At 43.1% G+C, this 21,376-nt stretch overlaps 2 protein-coding genes across 3 annotated transcripts; one reads left to right on the top strand and one right to left on the bottom strand.

Moving 5' to 3' along the window:
* The first annotated feature begins 937 nt into the window (after positions 1 to 937).
* LOC118796360 (hepatocyte nuclear factor 6-like) lies at positions 938 to 7,589 on the top strand. Its single transcript, XM_036555204.1, has 2 exons — positions 938 to 1,949; positions 7,288 to 7,589. The coding sequence occupies exons 1-2, from the start codon at positions 938 to 940 to the stop codon at positions 7,587 to 7,589; spliced, it is 1,314 nt and encodes a 437-aa protein (XP_036411097.1).
* Positions 7,590 to 12,614: 5,025 nt separating this feature from the next.
* On the bottom strand, positions 12,615 to 19,703 carry LOC118796369 (cathepsin S-like). Of its 2 annotated transcripts, XM_036555215.1 has the most exons (8): positions 19,601 to 19,703; positions 18,000 to 18,131; positions 17,364 to 17,486; positions 16,271 to 16,423; positions 14,877 to 15,101; positions 14,107 to 14,272; positions 13,358 to 13,460; positions 12,616 to 12,839 (listed from the first exon to the last, which is right to left on the bottom strand). In XM_036555215.1, exons 2-8 carry the CDS (start codon positions 18,117 to 18,119, stop codon positions 12,740 to 12,742), a joined length of 990 nt encoding a protein of 329 aa, XP_036411108.1. In that variant the 5' UTR covers positions 18,120 to 18,131; positions 19,601 to 19,703; the 3' UTR covers positions 12,616 to 12,739. The 2 variants fall into 2 exon arrangements, with proteins under 2 accessions (XP_036411109.1, XP_036411108.1); XM_036555216.1 differs by lacking the exon at positions 19,601 to 19,703 and having other exon boundaries at positions 12,615 to 12,839; positions 18,000 to 18,128.
* Positions 19,704 to 21,376: the final 1,673 nt, after the last annotated feature.

Here is a 21,376-nt window from a genome sequence, read left to right as displayed (position 1 = left end):
GCTGGCTGGAGTGGAGACGAGAGGACCTCTGATTTAAACAGCGATGACCTGAGAAAGACCGAGGACTGGGGACATCAACGGCCGTTATCCAGCCTGCAAATAAACTAAGTGGGATTATTTACAATTTCAGATCCGCGTTCAATTTGTATTTTAATTCGTCTACAGTCAGAGATCTACGAGTCGTCCCGGACTTTGATCCCCGTAGTTTGTTGCTTGTGTGTTACGAGGTATGCTAGCAAGAAAACAATGCTGATATCCCGATCTCAGGAATGATCTGGTCATTTAATATTCCCAGGACTGAAAGACGCGCGATAGAAGGAAACTTTTTGCTTCGCTTTTAAAGCTACATCTGAGCCATTTTATAATATTAAACGGACGCAGTTGCTGTCTGCAAGGAGTATTTTTTTCACGGATCTACGGGCGTTTTATTTTTTAAACATATATGTCATACATTTATAGAGAGAAGTACTGAGAGCACAGAACTGGAGCAAATGTTGAATGCCAAGTGTGTGTACATCAAGAAATCAATGGATGTTGTATGAATGTACTGTAATTTGAATACAAGCGAGTAAACTTTTATTACTCGCGCGGGCTGCCAAACAAGAGGCGTTTCTCTGCCAAGAAAGAAATGAGGAGTAACGACTGCTAGAGCCTAAGTGTTGTCACATGAATACCTAAATACTATGAGTATTGACACTGTTGAACCCATCGATAATTTGATTCTGATTAAAGCTCAATATCCTGATATGATGGACTGACCGGAGCAGTATTAATTTATCAGTTCAGGAGGCTGAAAAGGCATCTAATGAATAATCGATAAATCCATATTTTAGCGGAGGAGAAGAAGAGTAATAAACAAAATAATCTAACCGGACAAGCAGAGGGAAGAACTCCAGATAAAGATAAATCTGTTTGATTCCAAAAATTAAAAAAAGAAATGGATGTAAATCTGGGGGAGATGTCCGTCCACGGCCACACCGATCTCGCGCATCACACTCAGGACGGACGGACGATGCTGCATTCAAGGGACCTCTCTGCAGTTTTCCCCAGGGCCCCCCTAGGAGGAGCCCCCATGGCCCTGGAGGACCCCGAACACAGGCCCCCAGGAGCGCTGGAGCACTCCTTTTCGTCGCTGGGTTACGGAGGAGACGCTCCGACCAGCTGCGGTAGCACGTACACGACCTTAACGCCACTTCAGCCGTTGGAGGACAAATTTCACCACCACCACCACCCCTGTCTGCCTGTCGGTAACGTCATTGGCAGCTTCACGCTCATGCGCGAGGACCGAGGCCTGACGGGCAACTTCTATAACCCTTACACCAAAGACCTGGGAATGTCACAGGGCCTCTCCCCCCCGCCCCCCACGGGATCAGGACTTGGGACAGTAATGCACGGTTACAGCAGCCTGGGGAGCAACAGCACTAGCAACAATGGGCAGATGCTCCCAGGCGGGTATGAGGTCCATATTGGGGGAGGGAGCAATCTGTTCAGCAGGACGGCAGACTTTGCCCGGGAGATGTCCCCCCCTGCTCTGCCAGGTGACTCAGGTGTAGGCCACCAGCCGAGCAAAATGGAAGTGCCCCAGCACCCGCACGGCCACCACCCACACATGTACAGCCACCCGTTCCAGCACCACCACCCAGCTCAGCGGTCCTCTGCTCCCAATGATGGGCTTTCACCTGCCCCGCAGGGCGGGGGTGGGGGCAGCGGGGAGGAGATAAACACCAAGGAGGTGGCACAGAGGATCATCACAGAGCTGAAGAGGTACAGCATCCCCCAGGCCATCTTCGCAGAGCGGGTGCTGTGCCGCTCGCAGGGCACCCTCTCCGACCTGCTGCGAAACCCCAAACCGTGGGGTAAGCTGAAATCCGGCCGCGAAACTTTCAAGCGGATGTCCCGGTGGCTCCAAGAACCTGAATTTCAAAGGATGGCCTCACTGCGGTTAGAAGGTAACATCTGACAGACTCCCTCTCTAATGGCCAGCGCTTCATTTGACAGTGCGGTTTTCAGGTCCATTCTGCAAAAACGCCTGTTTTCACTTATCGTAATGTCACATGTGACATATTTTGGAATCCCATCTATCCTTAAAATTACACTTGTTAGGAGCTATGAGCTTGCACATAAGCCTGCCAAGCTCTATGGCACAAGCTGAAATAATAGGCTACAAAAACTAATTTGAGGTCAATATTTTTAGGAGCATAGTTCATCGTTTATAGTTCTAAATACATTCTGAGCAATTTATTTAGTAAGTAAAAAAGTCTTTACTTTCCTATAACTCACATACAAATCTCTTACATGCAGCAATATTTTTATAGTACTAACAATACTGATAATGATTATGAATTCACAAAATATTAATATTGTTATCCAGTCATGTTCCATCTTGCGCTATTGACTATGTTCTTTTTGCTGTTGAGAGCACGTGCACTGTCCTTGTGCTCAGTCCTGATACAGCAGGTAATCTGTAAAACATAAACATGTAGGCGTGTGTTTACATGTGTTTTAAAAATTCATCAGTAGGAGTAGTTCTACAGTCCCCTTGGTCAACCTGAGGTGAAAGCAATCATTTTTCTATGATGCAGTTAAATGAAGGATCCTGCTTTTATAAACACTTGTTGCTCCTGTATTTGAAGTCATGAAAAAAGGAATGCCAATAATCACTGTAGTAAGGTATGATCAACAAAATTAATTGGTGAATTCATGGCTGGTTTTGGTCCTGTCATAGACTGTTCACCATTTAGACTTGTAGGAACACTCTGTACAAGCACATAAAAGAGGGAGGGAAAATAAATATTTTTCCACTCTACAGAGCTGCTTGGAAGACTACAAGACATCCATTGTGTAAACCAATTCTGTGTTTTACCATGTTAGTTAGTCAATAGACTCATTGTTGTACCCATTCCTTTTTTGTTGTAGCCTATTCATGACTAACAGAGGAGCTGTCCAAATATTAAGCTGGAGCTAAGTTACATGCGTTCCATTTCTCAGCTTGTTGGTGTTGTTGAATTGTCAAAGTAATTCAAAGAATTCGCTAAGCAACAGAGTCTGTTTACTCACATAAATGTGCATGAGAATATTAACAAGGGAAAAACAAATATAACTTTAACCAAAACAATACATGGACAAAACACACACACACACACATGCACAGGCACACACACACACACACACACACTTACATACCCAGTCTGCGACCTGTCATTGGAGAACATGCTTGGCTGCTTTACTCTGAATCCTTTGGAGACATGTCTATCGTTTTCAGTCACTCTGGGGGCTATAAGAGATATCTGTTGTGCACCCCAGAGGGGGAGCCCTTGGAAACTCAGAAATATGAGACGGGCTGAGAATGACTAGCTTTGCATCATGTCAGTTTGCAAGATTGTTGCTCACCCATTCAACACAATGGCTTGGGAGCCTTGCAGGGATAGGAGCAGGCTGTTTGAACTCTCTCTGTATGCACCATTGTGGACAAGGCCCAAGAGAACTACTGTATTAATTATGTGACAGACAATTAAACAAAAGCTTTTTGCTTCTGGGCCCCAGATTTGATTAGACCGCAGTGGCCTTTGTCCTCAGCTATGAGCAGTGAATTTAAGAGGGATTTTATAATCTTTATTGCTATTTTGACACAAATGCTTTCTGTCTATTTCAGTGACTGCCAAACTAATATGTAATTGGGTCTCCAAAGAAAAAAGACAAGACCTGCTTAAATTTGTTACTCAGCATTAAGAGTGCATTGTAGGTAGACTGAATCTGGCCCGTAGTCCTGCAGCTGCTGAGGAGACAAAAGCCTTCTTGCTGGTGGTGTCAGTATTTCTACACAACTTCACAAGTTGTTTGCATCCACGTTTGTGTCCGAGTAGTTATAGTAATATTGTGCTTCATCATCAGTAATTTGTATACTGTGTGATTCCTACATACATTTCCCAGTTTGTGATTGGTTAATATGGCCTTTGCATCACTTACTTGTTGAGCAAATGCATTTACATGGGTATGCTGAAAAAACAGCAATTTTGCAATGTTATATCTAGTTTCCTCCCAGTACAGTACACCACAAACTACCTTTTTCCAACTTAATATTGACCAAGTTGAACCAAACCAAAACAGCTGTATATACTACTCTGAAATACTGTATTATCAATAATGCAGTAATTCATGGTGCAAAACTGAGTTCATGCTGTTACATCCTTGGACTTGACAATGTGGGGAATACTGCTGTCCAGGAAAGCCCTGCGTCTTTCCTCCTTGGTGAAGAGAGCTTTTGGTAAGTGCTTTTATTCTGTAGCCGTTTTGTGAAAGGGCTGGGTTTACTTGGCCGACTCTCTTTGCTTAATTACCAGCCAGTATTGATTTCCTTGGGAAAGTGAGCACACAGACACATCCCACACGGGGAGGAAGGTGGGAGATTAGGATGCACGGCCCTTACTGTACAGTTCCCTTCCTACCACCGCCACCGCCACCCTCCCATCTGAAGGTAATGGAGGTTCAAGCCACTGGCTGAGTTTAAAGACAGACTCAACACAGACCTCTGGCGACACCCGCCGCGTCTCATAGGCTGTCGGGCCGTTCCTGTTTGATTGTGGTCACAATAATAACAGTGACCTTTAGTCGTTCAGTTTGCTTCAGACTCCCTTCAAGGTGACACACAAGCTGGATCACCTGATGTGAAATCCACAACTGCCCTGGGGTGACGTGCTGAATCAAATACAAAAATTTCATAAGTCATCATTTTTGTTGTGAAGTTGTGAAGTGTATAGCATCATTACGGGTAACCACATTATACTGTCCGTTGGAGATGGGATTTGGCCCTGCAAGGCTCTGCATGAACCGTAGAGAGCCGAGTAGGATAAGAAACACTCACTAGACAGTGCTGCAATGTATCGCAGAGAGAGGAAAATTGGATATTTAAACAGAGACGTGAAGTTTTTGTGGCAACTCTAATGGGAAAACAGAGGTAATGGCATTCTGTTCAATGCGTCATGGCTAAAGCCATAGAACTAATGTGTATTTTGCTGCACCAAAAATTAAAGAAACATCATGTTTCCTGGGCCCTGATCAGTCTCTAATGTCAAGTGTTCCATTTTTTTGGTTTGTTATCACATAAATGTCATTTTCAGTTATAACCGAATGAACACTAAAAAGGTACCAATTGCCTGAAATTTCTCCATGGCCTAGATTACATCTAACCACAATGCACTTTATCCTATAACCTCGAGTAACAGATTCAAGCAAGCCGTATTATTTTTAGGCTTTTACAGAAATGGGGCTGAGATGCACATTTGAGGCAAAGCCAGATGACTCTGGACGTTTTCCTTTAAGGATTCCTGCATGCACTGCGGCAATGAAGGGGTTAAGCCACATCGGCAGGGCTCCAAGTCTGAGCTGCACAGATTTAATCAATAATTTCTATCAGGCCGTGGCCTGGCGCATCGGGGGGGTCTGGGGGGGTGGGGGGAGTTTTCAGACTGGGGATTGGGGGGGGTTACAGGCGGGGGGGTGGGGGTGCAGGGTGGGGGTTGCTGGAGGGGTGGGTAGGGAAAGAGCTTTCGGTCACGTTTCAGCAACACGAGACAGGAATATACATCATGATTAGACGCTGTTCCCACGATCATAAGGACTCTATAGGGGAATGTTTCTGTCTCCCAGCATGTACCCCAGCGACAAGGATTTATAGTGTGGTAATCGTGGCTCTTTTTACAGATGATTACAGCAGAAGGAAGCATTTACTTAATGGCTGCTGTTATGATCGTAGGGACAGAGGGAGGGAGAGAGAGAGAGAGACGACCCGAGTTTCTACCCAGTCATTGAATTCCACGGTACATGAAGACAAAATATAAGAACTTGGATTATGTTATTGTTTTTGCTATTATCTGTTAGTCTGTGTAATGCTAGATGCCTGAATTATTATTTTATATATGGCTAGTAATGCAGTTGTAATAGTGTTCAAACAAATTCGTAATTTATAAAAGTAGCTGTTGGAGTAAAATTATGAGTATTGTTGTTAAAGCTAATATCTTATTGTAAGAAAATAATCCAAATTTTTAGTTTATGGCTGATGTCGTGGACGTCTGCCAGAGAAGAGAAAATATATGCTTCTTTTCTGTAACGGACACACCAGAATGCTGAAACTCCATTCAAGAGTATTCTTCTGAGCCCGCTTGCTGCCACTTCCTTAGTGGTGTCTTCACCTAAGTAAAGGACAGTAATGAATATAGAACCTGCCACACACTTGATAATGCTGTGCGAAATGGTCCATGGGATTGTCTTAGCCACAGATTGTCCAGAGGCCAGGCAAAATCCTCAAGATTGTGGACATTGTCTTTCACCGTTGAGGTGTTCCTGAACAGTACTCATTTCACGAGAGGGCTCCTCCTATGCACTGTTTTGCATATTCTCTGGCTTGTGCAGGTGGGACATGTCTAAAGAGGAAGCGGCTGTCATTTTTGAGACCTCGCAGGACTGAAATGCTTTTAATTGCATTGCAAGATATGGAACCTGCTACTCATATGCTGTGTTGAAACATCCTTCTGTATGTTTAATAGTCCTGACTGTAGGGAAGAGTCAAATTAGAGCATTTTAGGATTCCTGCTTGTTTTGCACCTCTATGGTGGAAATGCCATTGCTTGCGTAGGGAGCTAAGTGCACTGTTCACCACTGTTGTAGCTCTGATTCCAGACCAATGAGGCTCTCCAGCCTCTAGCTTTACTTGGACATTATCAACCTGATTTTATTTATCTGCTCAATTGGACTGATGTAATGCCTTTCTCTGAGATATAGATGATTGACAAAAAGCTGTATAAAACATACTGGATTTGATGGTGGAATATCGGGCTGCAGAGAAACCGCTTTTCTCTACATACATTTGAAAGAATACAGTGCCCTCTAGTGGATTTCCCTTATGACAACAGACTTTAACCCTGGGCTTCCAAATTACATGCTGTTCCAGATAGGACATCATTTTCTTGTCCCACACTCTTTACCTTACTGTAGAAAAAGAGAATTATAGCTCAGTGGCATTTTCGCCACTACACTAGTATGCAGACCTTAAATGCATAACCTTTCAATATTTTCATAATACTTATGGTCATAATATTTATCTTTAACATTTAGTAATAGTTATAATATAATATTCACAATCCATAATCCATATGACTGGCTGTCACATCAGTTTGCAGTATGCAGTCAGGCCTGTGACAGACTGTAAAATATTAACCAACTACAGGTTGTTACTCTCTCTCAGTCTTCCTCTTTTCTAACCTGCCCCTCTTCCCCCTGTTGTTGGGCCAGCATGTAAGCGGAAGGAACAGGAGCAGAGCAAGCTGGAGAGGAACCAAGGCCCTAAGCGGACCCGGCTGGTGTTCACAGACCTGCAGCGGCGCACCCTCATGGCCATCTTCCGCGAGAACCACCGGCCGTCCAAGGACCTGCAGATCACCATCTCCCAGCAGCTGGGCCTGGAGCTCTCCACCGTCAGCAACTTCTTCATGAACGCCCGCCGCCGCAACCTGGACAAGTGGGCCGACGAGGGCCGGCCCTCCTCCACCGGCTCCAGCGGCTCCGCCTCCGCGGTCTCCTGCAGCATGGCCTGATGGGATAACGTGAGGGAACGCTTGGGGGGCTTGGATGTGGCAGGGCATGGGGTCTGAATGTGGGTGACAGGTTGACCCAGCTGATAAAATACAAGAGACAAGCCCTGTCCACCACCCTCATCTCAAGTTTTCCGTTTATTTTGAGAACTATCTTCTCAGCACATCTCAACCAAAGAGAGCTTGCTCCTCCTGGACAGCAGGTCACAGACTGCACAGGGTTCAGTGCCGATCTCCAGACACATGCTACAAGTACTATCTCTGATAAGGTACAGACCTTACTTGCATTGTTTTTGGGAGGGTAAACAAGCTCACCAACAACCTTCTTCTATGGTAACTCAAACAAGGAACCACTTGACCTGCTGCTAAACAGGCCTCCCAATCAGTGGAGTAACAATAGAATGGTGTAGGAAACCTTCTACCTTCAGTGTGATCAGGCTGACGATGTTCAGTAGGACAGCAGTAGGCAGGACAGCCTGACAGCCCCACAGGCCTTCACTGAAGGCATGTACCTTCCGGGTGTGCAGGAGATGGATCTTGATGTGAACCTGGCAGGCAGTGGATGACAGAGCTCGACAGCTTTGCCTGTAGGGCAGAGAGAGATACACAGGGCAGTTATGTCCAGCATCATCCTGAAGAACCTGAAAGAGGCCTGCAGGTGTAATGCTGACCCAACTTCTCTCTGTCTTACACTTGAAGAGCTCCAAGCCTGGCACCCCCTTGGGTCATCAGTATCTGTGCTACTGCCACATTCTGATCAAACGCTCAGTTTTTTTTCCCACTTCCTGTTAACCTTCCCACTTCTATTCCTCAAGGGGTGTCAGGAGCACGACTTCAAGTCCATGCGTCTGCCTTCAGTTCAGACAGAAGTTAGAGCTGAGGGGTATCTTCCCTGGTCAGTGAAGCTTAATTTGAAAAAATCAACAGACAGGAGCAACAGGTCTGGGAAGGATAGACTGGTCAGGGTGAGGACTGTGGAGACTCAGCCTGCTTTGAACATACAGACACTGGCAGGCTCAGCAAAGTGAGATTCGGTGGCACTCTGACTGAACAAACACCCTTAATAAAATCGGCAGCACAGAGAGAATGCCAGTGTGATGCAGCATAAAGTTCTGCCGCTGTGTATGTTCTCCTCTGGTCTGACGAGCAGCTTGTGAAAGGTCTGGTTCCTTAAGGATGCTTTGCAGGTTGACTCCTGTATATGGATTATCGGCTCCCTCCAGCTCTGGGGCTCGGAACCTTCAAGCACACCAAAAAATGCTGTTCTGGACAGCAATCATAGTGAATTTTGGCACACCAAGCTAATTTTTTAAATGTGTCTTCATAGCCACTGTCAAAAGGAAAGTGTAGAATTGTTAAACCGATCAGTATTATTATGATGTTTGCGTATGTATTTATTTCTTGTTTTTTTGCCCTATATTTATGTATTTATATATTTATTTATTTATGTCTATGTGATTATTTTATGAGGCTTTGTATGTGCAAAATGATCAAAATGTAGGACCTTCTTCTGTTGGGAGGGTTTAGCTGTAGAATCCCATCCTTGTACCAAAGATGAAGCTATTTGATGGTCCCCTAAGCCATAACCGCATCACCCCACCTCAATCTCCCTGTCTGACTTTTTATCACACGGTAACCACATGCCAGACAATCCAACCCTCTGTCTCTTGCACCGAGAGGGTGTGGGGTGTGACCCTCTCACTGGACGCGCTCAGCCCCTCTGTCTTTTGCACCAGGAGGGGTGCAGATCAGTGCCCCTTTTCACGGCAGGCAATTGAAATGCGGACCATGAAAGGGGCGATCGACCTTTGTAGACTTCAAAGACAGCAGAGGACACGGGAGTTCCTTTTTTTCCTCTTTTTCTATCTCTCTCCTCTGTGCATGTCTGGACTGAGGCCCATGCCATGCCAATCCAGGGGGCCCAGAGCATTCAAAGGGGACAAGATCAGAGAGCTGGTCGAAATACAGAGGGGGGGGCTACTTAAAATTTAATGACCAAACATGGAGGGGAGGGGTTAAACACAATGACATCTCACAGGGAATCAGCTTAGACTTTGCCCAATGGTTTGGCAGCTTTGATACACCTATGTCATTTAGGAAGATTCGTGCTTGGTGTTAGAATTACGGTATCAATACCATCTTTTCTAGAGCTCACGTTTTGACTATGAAGAAATATCTATAGCGCGACCCTATTGCTGATTCTGGGATACCAGACAGTGCAAAAAAAATACGTCACGTCTGGCAAGGTCATGAAAGCGTTCAGGACCAGGAAAATCAATATTCCGTCAGGGTGAGGCGTTAAATATTTCCTCCAGGCCCTTTAAGGTTCTGCGTGTGTCACATAGTTGAGTCCTTCAGTGTTCTGCAGCTGAATTATGAGTGCGTCTAGACATACGTGAAAATACACTTATATTGAACCACTGTCTGCAGTGCGTCATCTTGAGAGGGCTGAGTAGGCTGCACCCAATCCCATAATCCCTTGAGGGCACAGCACGAGAGACAAGAGCCAAGGGTTCTGATGAGCCTGCCTGTTTGTGAACGCCTTTTAAAGAGACAACTAGACAGATGAGGAGCTCCCTATGTGCGCTAATACCAGGTGTTTTGCATCTTCAGAGAAGCACAAGGTGCCAATCCCATAATCCCTTGGGACACAGTGACAGACATCAAAGTGCTAGGACTGCAGCATACCTGGTGTGGCAGAAATTGCCATGATGCAAAAGAGTATTTTGTCTATATGGTACATATAAACAAAATATGTTTTATCTCTGATTGAACTGGTATATTCTTCTTACAAAATATCCCTGGTCTGCTCAGAAATTACTCTTGAATGCTCTCCCAGTCATTCAGTACTGGAGTGCATTGAAAATCAAAGCATACAAACGGATGGCGGAGTTTCAAATGTGAGGTTATTTTTTTTTCTTAGCGATGCATTTTTTTCCTTGCAAGCAGGTCCAGTAAGAATTGGCACAGAATCTGTTCAACAGCAACATGCTTTTCTGTGCAAATCCCCTTCCTGTTCCACATTTCAATAACCTGACAACAAAGGAGTGTCACATATTCTAACTGATGCATGCATTCTGCTGCCAGTGATTTATTTCAGAAGTACCAAAATGTAATAAGGTAGCAGTTTCTACCACGTATGCATGTTATATGTTTACCTCTGAGGAGGCAGGAAGTGGGCAACACTGCAGTTCTGTGCATAAGAGATAAGATGCACCCAGTAGAGATGCACAACAGTGAAAGTATCACACTTGACCCTGACACCCACGAAGCACAGGTGTGGGGCATCAATGGACCATGAAAATTGGAGAAGGGCGTGTGTCAGACACCACTGCATTGGCTGATTTTAGCCAACCCGTCAGACAGGCAACATTTTGTTGTGGGGGTTGTTACTGTGAGGGTGTGGTTGCTGGCCACAGAGGCCCAGTTTGGGGTGGTGCCTGTGGGGTTCCACTCAAGCCCTTTGTGAATGGCAAGTTCCCCATCAACCTTGCATATGTGAGCTGTGGGGCCCACATGTCACTACACCAAAGATTCAACCCCCTAAATTCCAGTCCATATCTGTGTCTCCAATGCCTTTTGAACCTAATGAGCTCAATCAGTGCTGTATGGTATCCAGTACAAGCTAGCAAATCCACGTCTGGCTGCAGTCTCCAGCAGTTGGAAACATCACCATGTAAGCCCATGATATAGTACGACCAGCCTACTCAGTGAAGGTAGGCCGTTTGAAGAGGTGTAGTGCTTAAGGAGGGAAACTTCTTGCCAGGTCTTGTTTTAATGAACCCTAAAGATTCAGCTTTTTCTCCTCATGCGGAGTCACAAATGTAAATAGCTTGTCGTCCTGAGATGGGGAATGTCTGGGTCAAGAAATGATAGTATCATCACAATTAGCCTTCACATTTATGGAGTCTTGTGAACCTCAAGTTGAACCCCTTTTCAACATTTATGAAAAGAAAATCATATTAAGACCAAAAATAGACGTGACAATCTGAGTAAGGTTTTTTTAAGGGTAATTATCTGCAGAATATGGGAAGAGGAAGGAAGTGAAACTTAGTGATCGAATAAGACAAAAAGTAACAGTTCACTCACAGCCTGAGTGGGAAATGGAAGTTGCTGCAAGAAGAAATGGGTGGTAGTGGGATGTGACACTCCCACTCAACCCCACCTGGTTACAACTGAAACCCCCCTACCGACCCAGCTGAAATGAGGACCGTGAAGTGGATTTCTTCATGTCAATGTTCCATTCCATCCCTGTGTGTGTGTGTTTGCTATTGCCCCTTTTGAAGAGTGGAAAAGTGAAGTACTCAACAAAATCTCATCTCCCTTTACAGCGGACTCCTTTGAACTCTTAATGAATGTGGCTAAGTAACCAAAGGCTTAGAACACTTTGAACATCAATCATTGTAGGACATTTTGTAAATGAAGCTCCTTCAAAATACCTCATGTGAAACTGTTTGTTGTGATGTTGCACTAAAAAGTATTAAACTGACCTGTAATTTGGTGAGTCCATCTCCTTACTGTTGTGGTGTTCAAACTTGGTTCTGAATCTGCACATTCAGAATGAACTGTTTTCAAACCCTACTCTGCCATCACATTGCAAGAAAAAACTTGTCAGGATTCAAATCAGCAATGAACTGCATTACTTTCAAAGATGGCATTATTTCCTTTACACTTCATCAGTGATCAACGATAAAAATAAACCATGACAGCAATGACAAATAAAAAGTGCTTACACTTGAACAAGATCACCAGCTGACAAAGCACATCAGCTTAACAATTTTTAGTTCTAATGTTTGATGGGCAGTTAGATGGTCAGCAAATTTGTCCACGTTTTAAAGAACAGAATCCTGAAGTCAGATGATGTGAAAATCTTTGATGTAGTCAGGCACTGACTACATCAAAACCCTCCCCTCATCTAAGGCTGAAAATGGATGCCAGTTGAATTGTACATGTATTAAAAAAAGTTTATTTCATTTTTTTAAAAACAGCATTTTGTCATTAAATCATAGATTCAGGAAAGATAAATTACATTAAAATACAGTGTTGTTAACAGTTAGGAAAGTGCTGTGAGGAAACTGAATTTCCACTGAGGCTGAATTTAAAACAAGTGATTTTGATCAGCCAATCAGGCCATCGCCTATATTGGCAATGAATCACATTATGGGATAGCAGGCATACAGGGCGATTCCACACTGGTCTCCTTTGTTCCTCGCCATCCGGATATAGCCCTGATCACCGAAATGCACCCCCCAGCTAGAAGAGTGGAGGGAAAAAAAGGGTTCTAATTTTCAGTATGTGAATTTTTTCATATCACAACTCTCCAAACAGCACTGAACACTAAATATTGATAATGCTAATAATACTGATTTTGTGCAGACCATTCAGTTGCAAGTTGAAATGAGTTTGCAAAAGATCCAAGGTCAATACCATTCACATTGTAGTGTTGTCAGGTCCTTAAATTGGCTACATAGAAGTGCCTATCCTGAAAATCCTGAACATGACCAATGGATCTTCGGTTATATTCATTAGAGGCTTTGATGCCATTAGGGCTGTACAGTGTACAGCAACTTGTCTTAAATCTTCCTGGCATATTATATTTTCTAAAACATAATATAATCTATAACATATTTCGATTGAGCCTTGATTAGAATCCTGCTATCATGAAGGTACACATAAGATATGTGGACAACTTGAGTATCAACAATTATTAGGCCAAAATCATGAGTTCTCATTCACAAAACTGCATTGTTACATGTGATCCAACTGCATACCTGTTCTTCACCAGCCAGTAATCCTGTCCTCCCATACTGCCATACCCAACAGCAAGAACGCCGTGGTTCACTTTCTGGGTGCAACTGGGGTCATCATACACACCTGCAACAAGGTATGAGCACTGAAGGATTTTGTGGGACAGTAACTGAACAAACCAACATGAAAATGTTGTAATAAAGAGCTGAAATGGTCTAACTGGGTAAAAATGGTCATATTAATTTTCAGTACTGTTCAGAAACTCTTTCAAGTATTTAGTCTAAACAGCAAATTCAAAGAGATCCAAGCATTTGATCCACCATTCATGACCAAAGACATGCCAATACTTTGTAAACATAGGAGTCTAACAATTTTATGCTAGAGCTTTTAATTTCCAACAAAAATATGAAAATATACCCTTTACTCTATCTGTTACTTTTCCAAGGATTTCTGCTGCCTGTGTTCCAAATTGTGCAGTATCATCCAAGAGTACAATTCATAAACAAACCTTATTTCTGTCTCAAGACACAAAAGGCAGTGATGTAGCTGTTGCATACTAGTGTCAGTCCAGTATTTCCATTACACTGCCATTAATGTGACTCAAAACCAAAGGCTTTACTTCTCCTGAATGTTAAGTGAGGGGCCACAACTGCACCCTGGCTACAGGGTTCCCTGCTACTAGCAGACCTAAACGTAGTCCAACTCTGCATGCTGTGTGGCATCCACAAGTATGTATTAGGTTCATGACTCAAGAGCAACAGGATTTACGCACCACTACGGTAGAAAGCAAACTGGGGCCTGGTGGCGTCTATGGCCACAGAGATGGGTCCGATGTTAGCCAAGGCCGTCTTCAGCGCCTCTTCGTCACCCTCGGGCAGGAAGCTGTAGTTGGAGCAGTTGGCTGCACGGTAGTCTGCTTTGTATCTGCACTCCCCTTGCTATAGAGTTCAAAAGTCAGACATTGGAATGAGTGATGATACTTCACACACACATCATTACATTACATTACATGCATTTAGCAGATGCTCTTATTTTGAGGGACGTCCTGCACATAAAGTGCAATATTGACACTGAACCTCTGCTGGCGCCTTTGCACCCTTGTTTGTTAGTTGTATTTTATCGTTAATTTTATTTTTTTTTACATTATACTGTTTATATTTTATATCTCATACTTGTATTGTTTAGATTCTGTACTTTTTGACAATATTTTATATTGCTTAATTTTTGTAAATATGTGTGAGGACTTGAATATAAATGCATCGTTGGAGGCTGACACACTTGCAATTTTGTTTGAGCTTGCACAATGACAATAAAGTTCTTGAATCTTGAAGATAAGTGTATCCGTTCAAGTTAACTGAGCAACAGTTTCAGACCAGGCTAACAAATCTCACAGACCAGTGGGAGATCAGATCGAATCACATCACATGGGACATCCACAGCCAACCAGGCAAGTTGTCTTTGTGTGTGACATGGATGCACCCAATATCAGTGGTCAATACAGTGTTCTCAGGTCAAGTAGACCACTGTTGCTAGGTAACTCACTGTGCCGGTGTATGGGTAGGAAGCCTCTGAGTCGATACCATGGTTGTCAATGACATATCTGAAGGCCTGGTGCATGAGGCCCCCATTGCAGCCCTTGTTGCCATACTTGGAGGAGCAGTCCACCAGGTTCTGGGGGCTGAGGTCCACAATCTTTCCTGTGGTCCTCATTAGCTGACCCTCCAGAGCCCCCACTGCACTGAAGGCCCAACAAGACCCGCAGCCCCCCTGAAAGAAATCAACTCTTTATTACAGGAAGCAGCCATTTCCATTGCAACACCTCCCTGAAATGTAACTGAGAACAGCAAGACCAATCAGGAAGGATGCAGCCCATGATGCCTTTCCAGAACAGTGTTTAAACAGTGCACACCTACTGTTAGACAAACCACTTCCTCATCCACCTGAAAACTTGCCAACACTTCAGTCCTGCCATGCAATAAAGCAGGGGAATCCCCAAAGGTAACAGAAGCCAACTAGTTTTGCAAGCAGCAAAGGTGGTTCAAGTTCAGATTTCCTTTGAATTGTAAGATGAATGCTTGAATCTACTTTCAGTGCATTAAGTTTGGGTCATTTCACAACTTAGTGACTCCTTAAAGACATAAATAAAGCATATCAGCCACAGAAAATCTTGTGGTTTTTGCCTCTTATGACCTCCCATAATGAAACTGGACCCACTCTGAGAGAAACATGCAACTTTGAGTCACTTTGAGGAACTTAAAGGCAGAAGTGCTTAAAAGCCTGGAATTTCAACATCAACCCTTGTTCTGAGGGTTTATGAGAATAGTTTTACTTAGAACATCAGTGAAATCTGGTGAGCCAAGTCAAGTCATTTTTTTCAAGGGTTTGAAGGACTGAGAAAACAGGTGATTCTTTTGACACTCCTACAGACTGCAATGATACAATTATGAACTGTAGGTTTGTCTAAGACAGCATGTGTGTCAACATCACACACACGTTTGAATAATTTGTCCATTCTCACATCATTGAAGAGAGAGGATCCCTGTGTACAAGCAGAGTTTATTAGGCCCATTTAAAAACAGCAACCTGTATATGCCTGGAGTGATTATGTTTTACTTCAAAATGTAAACCTGCAAGCAGTCATGTCAGGGGCTAGATACCATACTGCCATAATTAATTGATTTAACTGGTATAACAGCCTCATATTGCAAACTGCATTTGTGCAAGCACATGCATGTATGTGTATGCACTCTACACCATCCAGTCAACTGGTATTGTTTCTACTGAGGACATATGTTATGGTCCTTGATTATCCTGCCAGGTTACACAAGGTTAGCGATGTTCAGTACTAGGCAGCTTTAAAAACCTCACTTTGAAATCCATGAACCAGGGTCACAAATTCATTTCCATCATGCAGCAGCACCCTCTCCTGGCTGTACCTGCATCTTCACACTTGTGACATAGCCCTTTTCCCTCCAGTCAAGGGAATCCGGCACAGAGACCCCAGAGTTTCTGACGAAGGTGGTTGTGCCCCGCTCCAGGTCAGAAGGAATCTGGAGCCCAGTCAGAGTCTGCATGATCTCCTCCGTGGTCTATCAAGAAAAGAGGAGATGGATTAGTCGAGGTCAAGTCTTCCTACAATGCAGACAGTTTAATTCAATTGTGCCCTGCAAGGACACCATGCAGGCACATAAAGAATGTTCAGTGCGCACAGCTTCCATTTTATTGTGCACTGTTAGTGCAAACCCCCTGACAAACCTCTGATAATGTGTCTGGGCATTATATGAAAAAAATGTAATACCTGCCTGAGCAGTCAAAAAAAACAAAAACTTTCTCTTTAAAAACCACTACTGTATCTAGTCATCCAAACTCGTATTGAAAAACACATGCATTCTATGAATTTTGCTGGCCAGAGACACAAAGGATGCAACTTAACCACAAGTGAACTGCCAATAGGAAGTCTGATGAATGCAGATACTAAACAGGTGAGTATGTCTTCTTCATATATAACACACTTGACTGGTGCGAGCTATAGGACTGCAGGGGGGGGGGGGGCAGTAACATTCACTGTTGAATTTAGTCTGTGGTGACAAAAAAATCTGAAATTATTTTCTCTCCAACTTAGCATGGCTCATGATTACAAGCATTCAAGGCAGTTAAGGTATTAAAAAGCAAGGAAATGGCACTCCAGAAAGCGTTTCTATTGATAAGAAATAAAGTTGCCTCCATCATAAACAACCGAGTGTTGTAAAACCTCAATCTAAATGAGTGGAAGAGAATATACAGCCACATGAAATATTTAAGAGGTACACATTACCATCACAATCAGATCTTTTGATTCAAAAGATGCAAAAATGCATTTTTATGCATTGTAAACCAAGTTAATGTTTGTTACTAGAAACAAAATCCAGCATATCTGACCAGTCAGTATAGTTTGTCCAGTCTTGAAGATCACAAGGAACTGAAAGCTATGTCTTGCGACAGAAAGCACATGCTTGCATTGGCATTCAGACAAATGGAACAGGCTCTCACCAGATCACCGAGGTGGTTCATGCCCAGGTCATAGGTGTGCATGCCCATAGAAGCCTCCAAGTTGTGCAGGGTGATGAGCTGCAGGTTCTTCTCCCAAATTATCCGTCGCCCATACTCTTCGACCTGTCCCAAACAGAGTCCAGCTCAGCCCCTTAGATACTGTTCATAAGTGTCACAATAATTCCCTAATAATATGGCTACTCAATACAGACTTCTTCAGAAGAATGGGAGAAGCTACAATAGGCTGGTTATCACTTACCTCTTGAACCAAAGACTTCACTAGAACACACTGAATGATGTACATCACTGATGACATGCATTTGGGGTTCAAGAGGCCTCAGTCTCAATCTCCTTGAACCCAACCCTAAACATCAGGGGTCAGCAGTCTCATGCCAGCCCTGTACACATCTCCACATTCAAACAACTAGATTAAAAAAAACACTTTCTTCCTCTTGAAGGGGTTGAGATCAGAAAAAAATTGCTGGACTGCATCACAGATGGACCAGAGTTGAGTAGCATTGCTTTGAAATGAATCACCCCATACTATTATACTGTTGTGGCCACTTCTTGATTTGGCCAGAAATTCATTAATGCAAGTTTACTGTAGAGCCCCCTTTGCCCTGGGGAACATCTCACCTGGCCCTTGTAGATCTTACTGTGTTTGTTCTTCCACATCTCCCAGTGCTGGTCCAGATCCGGGTCCATCAGGGCCACTGCTGCTCCACAGAGAGCCGTGATCAGCAGGCTCCCAAACATCCTGAACAGAACCTTCAAAGAGAGAGCAGACTGTTTTAAACAGAACCGTCACACTATGGATGCTATAAACCAGAGCTGTGGTTCGAGCATTGGTATGAGAGCACAGCCATTTTTTAAGCTGTGATCCTCTTTTGTTGTTTCTGCAGCCATTATACATTTGTCAGCAGTGCTTGATCTGAATCCAACCTGGACCAAACCTAAAAAGAAACTGTCTCACTATCAATTCCCGTACACAGCATCAGTATCAGTACCACTCAGTTTCAGTTAAATCTAATGCAAACATGCCTTAAAGTCACAGTTTAACAGACTGCATGATTCATAGGACTAGCACTACTAAAATTAATATAAATGGTTCAGCATGGGTACCTACAGTCAGTAAAATGCTAGGACTGCATCCATACAGTAGGTTCAAACATTGTGATGAACACCAATAGTAAATAAGTAAACAAGCTGAAGGGACCCAGTGGACACATGGAGAGCTTCCCAGTGTCCGAAACTACACTGTTAGGAATATACCCCTGCATCGACTCAAACTGTGCCTCTTCCAGCAACAGATGACTGTCCTCATTTAATTGGTGGGAATTGGGATTCACTGGTTTACGGCTCGAATTTACACTGAACAAATCAGGAAGTCCTAAACGTTTCATTGTAGTGTTTCCCTGTATCCAGTCTTGATGAACAACAGAAACGGGACATTCCGTTCTTTTTTCAGTGACTATTCTGATAATTTACACGTCTGTAACAAAAATAATTAAGCACATGAATCTGTAACATGTAATTGTGCTCGTGGTAGGTTGTGTTTAAAACCGCAATTACACAACTGTACCATGTCACTTGATTTATAAAGTGCCTAGCCTATCATACAAAATACAAAATGCAAACAAGGCAAAGCCACACTCGGTCACAAGATCACAACAGTATCGAAACTAGTGGGGTGCGAGCGGAACTTCAGAACAGCCGCTTCAGCAACTTGCCCACTGGCAAGCGCCCGACGGACTCCGATATAGACCGCTTCTGACGCAAGCAATTTGGAAAGAAAACTACCAGATTCACAGTCAGATGTATTGCAAAAAGACTGAATGCGTGTTCTACCCCAAACATTTCTACGCTGGACCTATTAACCACGCACTGCTTAGTATATTGTCAAGGCTATATCGAACCCATCTGTATAGGTGAACCATCTTACAGGTGGTTTCAGTTTTACAAGTCAGCCCGGTGAATACGGAAACAGATGTAGAATATTAGACCAGTCTCCGTTAAATATGATTTATTCAGTCATTGGATGAAAGAACAAATCCCACTGTGGTAAGATAAAATCAACCACGCACACACAGGTAGTGCGCGACAAGTGGCCAGGAACCTCGCAATTAAGACTAACCGAAAGTAAAGCCGAACACTTGACTGGCTGTCCATCCTCCAACAGCTCAAAAAAAGCTTCTCAGCTGGGATGCGCTGTTTAGAGTCTTTAGAGATATGCTTACCTTGAGATCGTAAAAAACGCGAATTGTCCGCTGCACCAGCAATTAATGTGACAACGCCTGTTGGGATGCGTTAGAACACAAACGCTTCGCTTCCTGTTCTTTATACTAGACAAGTCACATGATACGAAACTTTGAAAGCCCCTTCCTTATCTGCACTACGTTTCCAGACATAACTAGCGCGTGGTTCACACCTTCCCTACTGAAATGTCATTAAACCAACATTTTTCTGCAAATCACTGAGTGACAGATGAATCAGCATATTTAAGTGAAAAGAGAGAAATATGATCATGAAACATCCTGCTGCCTAAGTCTCAGGTAAAATAATGTAGTGAAGTATATCTCAACAAAGCCTTACATTTACGCTACTCAGTGACTCTTTGGATGTAGCATGAAGCCCAGTGCATGTTTCACTATAATCCAACCATAATCATTGATCTCAACACTCTTTGCGAAAGGTTGGAATGTTTTGTCCCCTGAGAAAGCACAATTTTCTCCTGAATAAATCGGAGTAGGTTTATGGTACGTCAATCAGAGTAAATGTACCTGGTATTTAACAGACTGTAGGCCAAGTGGAGGCTTTTCTGTGTTATAAAAAAAAACAGAAACTGTCAAAATATTATTTGCTCTCAGGAGATGCAATTATTTGAATGTAGCCTACAACTGGATTTTTTAACTAAAATGAGTGAGGGATAAAAATAGAACCCATTGATTATAAGCCAGTAGTGCTGACAGGTGACCTTTCCATTACATTCACCATGGAGTCTCTCTTGAACAATACCCTTGAAGTTTTTCCATAGCTGATTAATCGCAAGTCATGAAAAAGTGTCCTCATTGTCAAAACAGTGAATACAACCCCCAAACTCTATTTCGTTGAACAAAATAACACATTTCAAACCGACACTGAAGTTTATTTATTTTAAACACTGCTCAAAATCAAGTATGTCAACCAGTACATTTGTCATGAAACGGGAAGCTCTCTTTTTCTGTGTTTAAGCAAAGGCACAAAAATACGAAGTAACAGTATCCATATGACACAGTGAACCCTCAGTGTAAACTCGTCTACCTTTCAGCTTGGTTGATATTAGTGATCAATGAAACTGTAATTACTGGATAAATAGTGCTACTGTACATAACTATGTTGCTACATACAAAATAATAGAATGAAAAGTTTATTTACAATGAAAAATAACTAAATAAGTTTTAAAACAGATAATGTTTGTAATGTGTACATAAGGTGTAGATCATGTTTCAGGAACTGCGTTCAAACAATCAAGAAAAAAAAAAACTGTAAATACACCTGATTCTATTGAGCCTGTAATACTGATTGCTGCATTGACACTGACCAAAGGCGTAACTTTGGGTTGAACATTGGGGGGTTGAGGTCTCCATGAATATGATTTTTTGGGGGGGGGGTTGTATTGGCTGGTTTTGATTATTGGGGGGGTTATAACCCCCCCCCATCCCCCCGTACTTTACGCCCATGACGCTGACTGCAAGCAAACCAGTGTGAGGTCGCAAAGTTCATGTGCTGAATTCATGTGCATTTTCATGCCTTCATGTGCAGAAGGGACTGGAAACATTGTGCCCGTTACTGTGATGACCAGCTGTGGGTTTGGTCTCTACCGCAAGCAAGTAATGTCACAGGAAAGTGTCACAAGACAATATTTGTATTGCTTCACTCTTCATGAATCATGCATCTGTTTAGTTTAGTGGAGAGAACAAACCAGATATGAAATCTTAATCAATTGTTGCTGAGATTTTCTATGTACAAAGAAA

Source organism: Megalops cyprinoides, chromosome 21, assembly GCF_013368585.1.
Source record: "Megalops cyprinoides isolate fMegCyp1 chromosome 21, fMegCyp1.pri, whole genome shotgun sequence".
Lineage (NCBI taxonomy): Eukaryota > Metazoa > Chordata > Actinopteri > Elopiformes > Megalopidae > Megalops > Megalops cyprinoides.
This window is presented reverse-complemented; position numbering and strand designations above follow the sequence as displayed.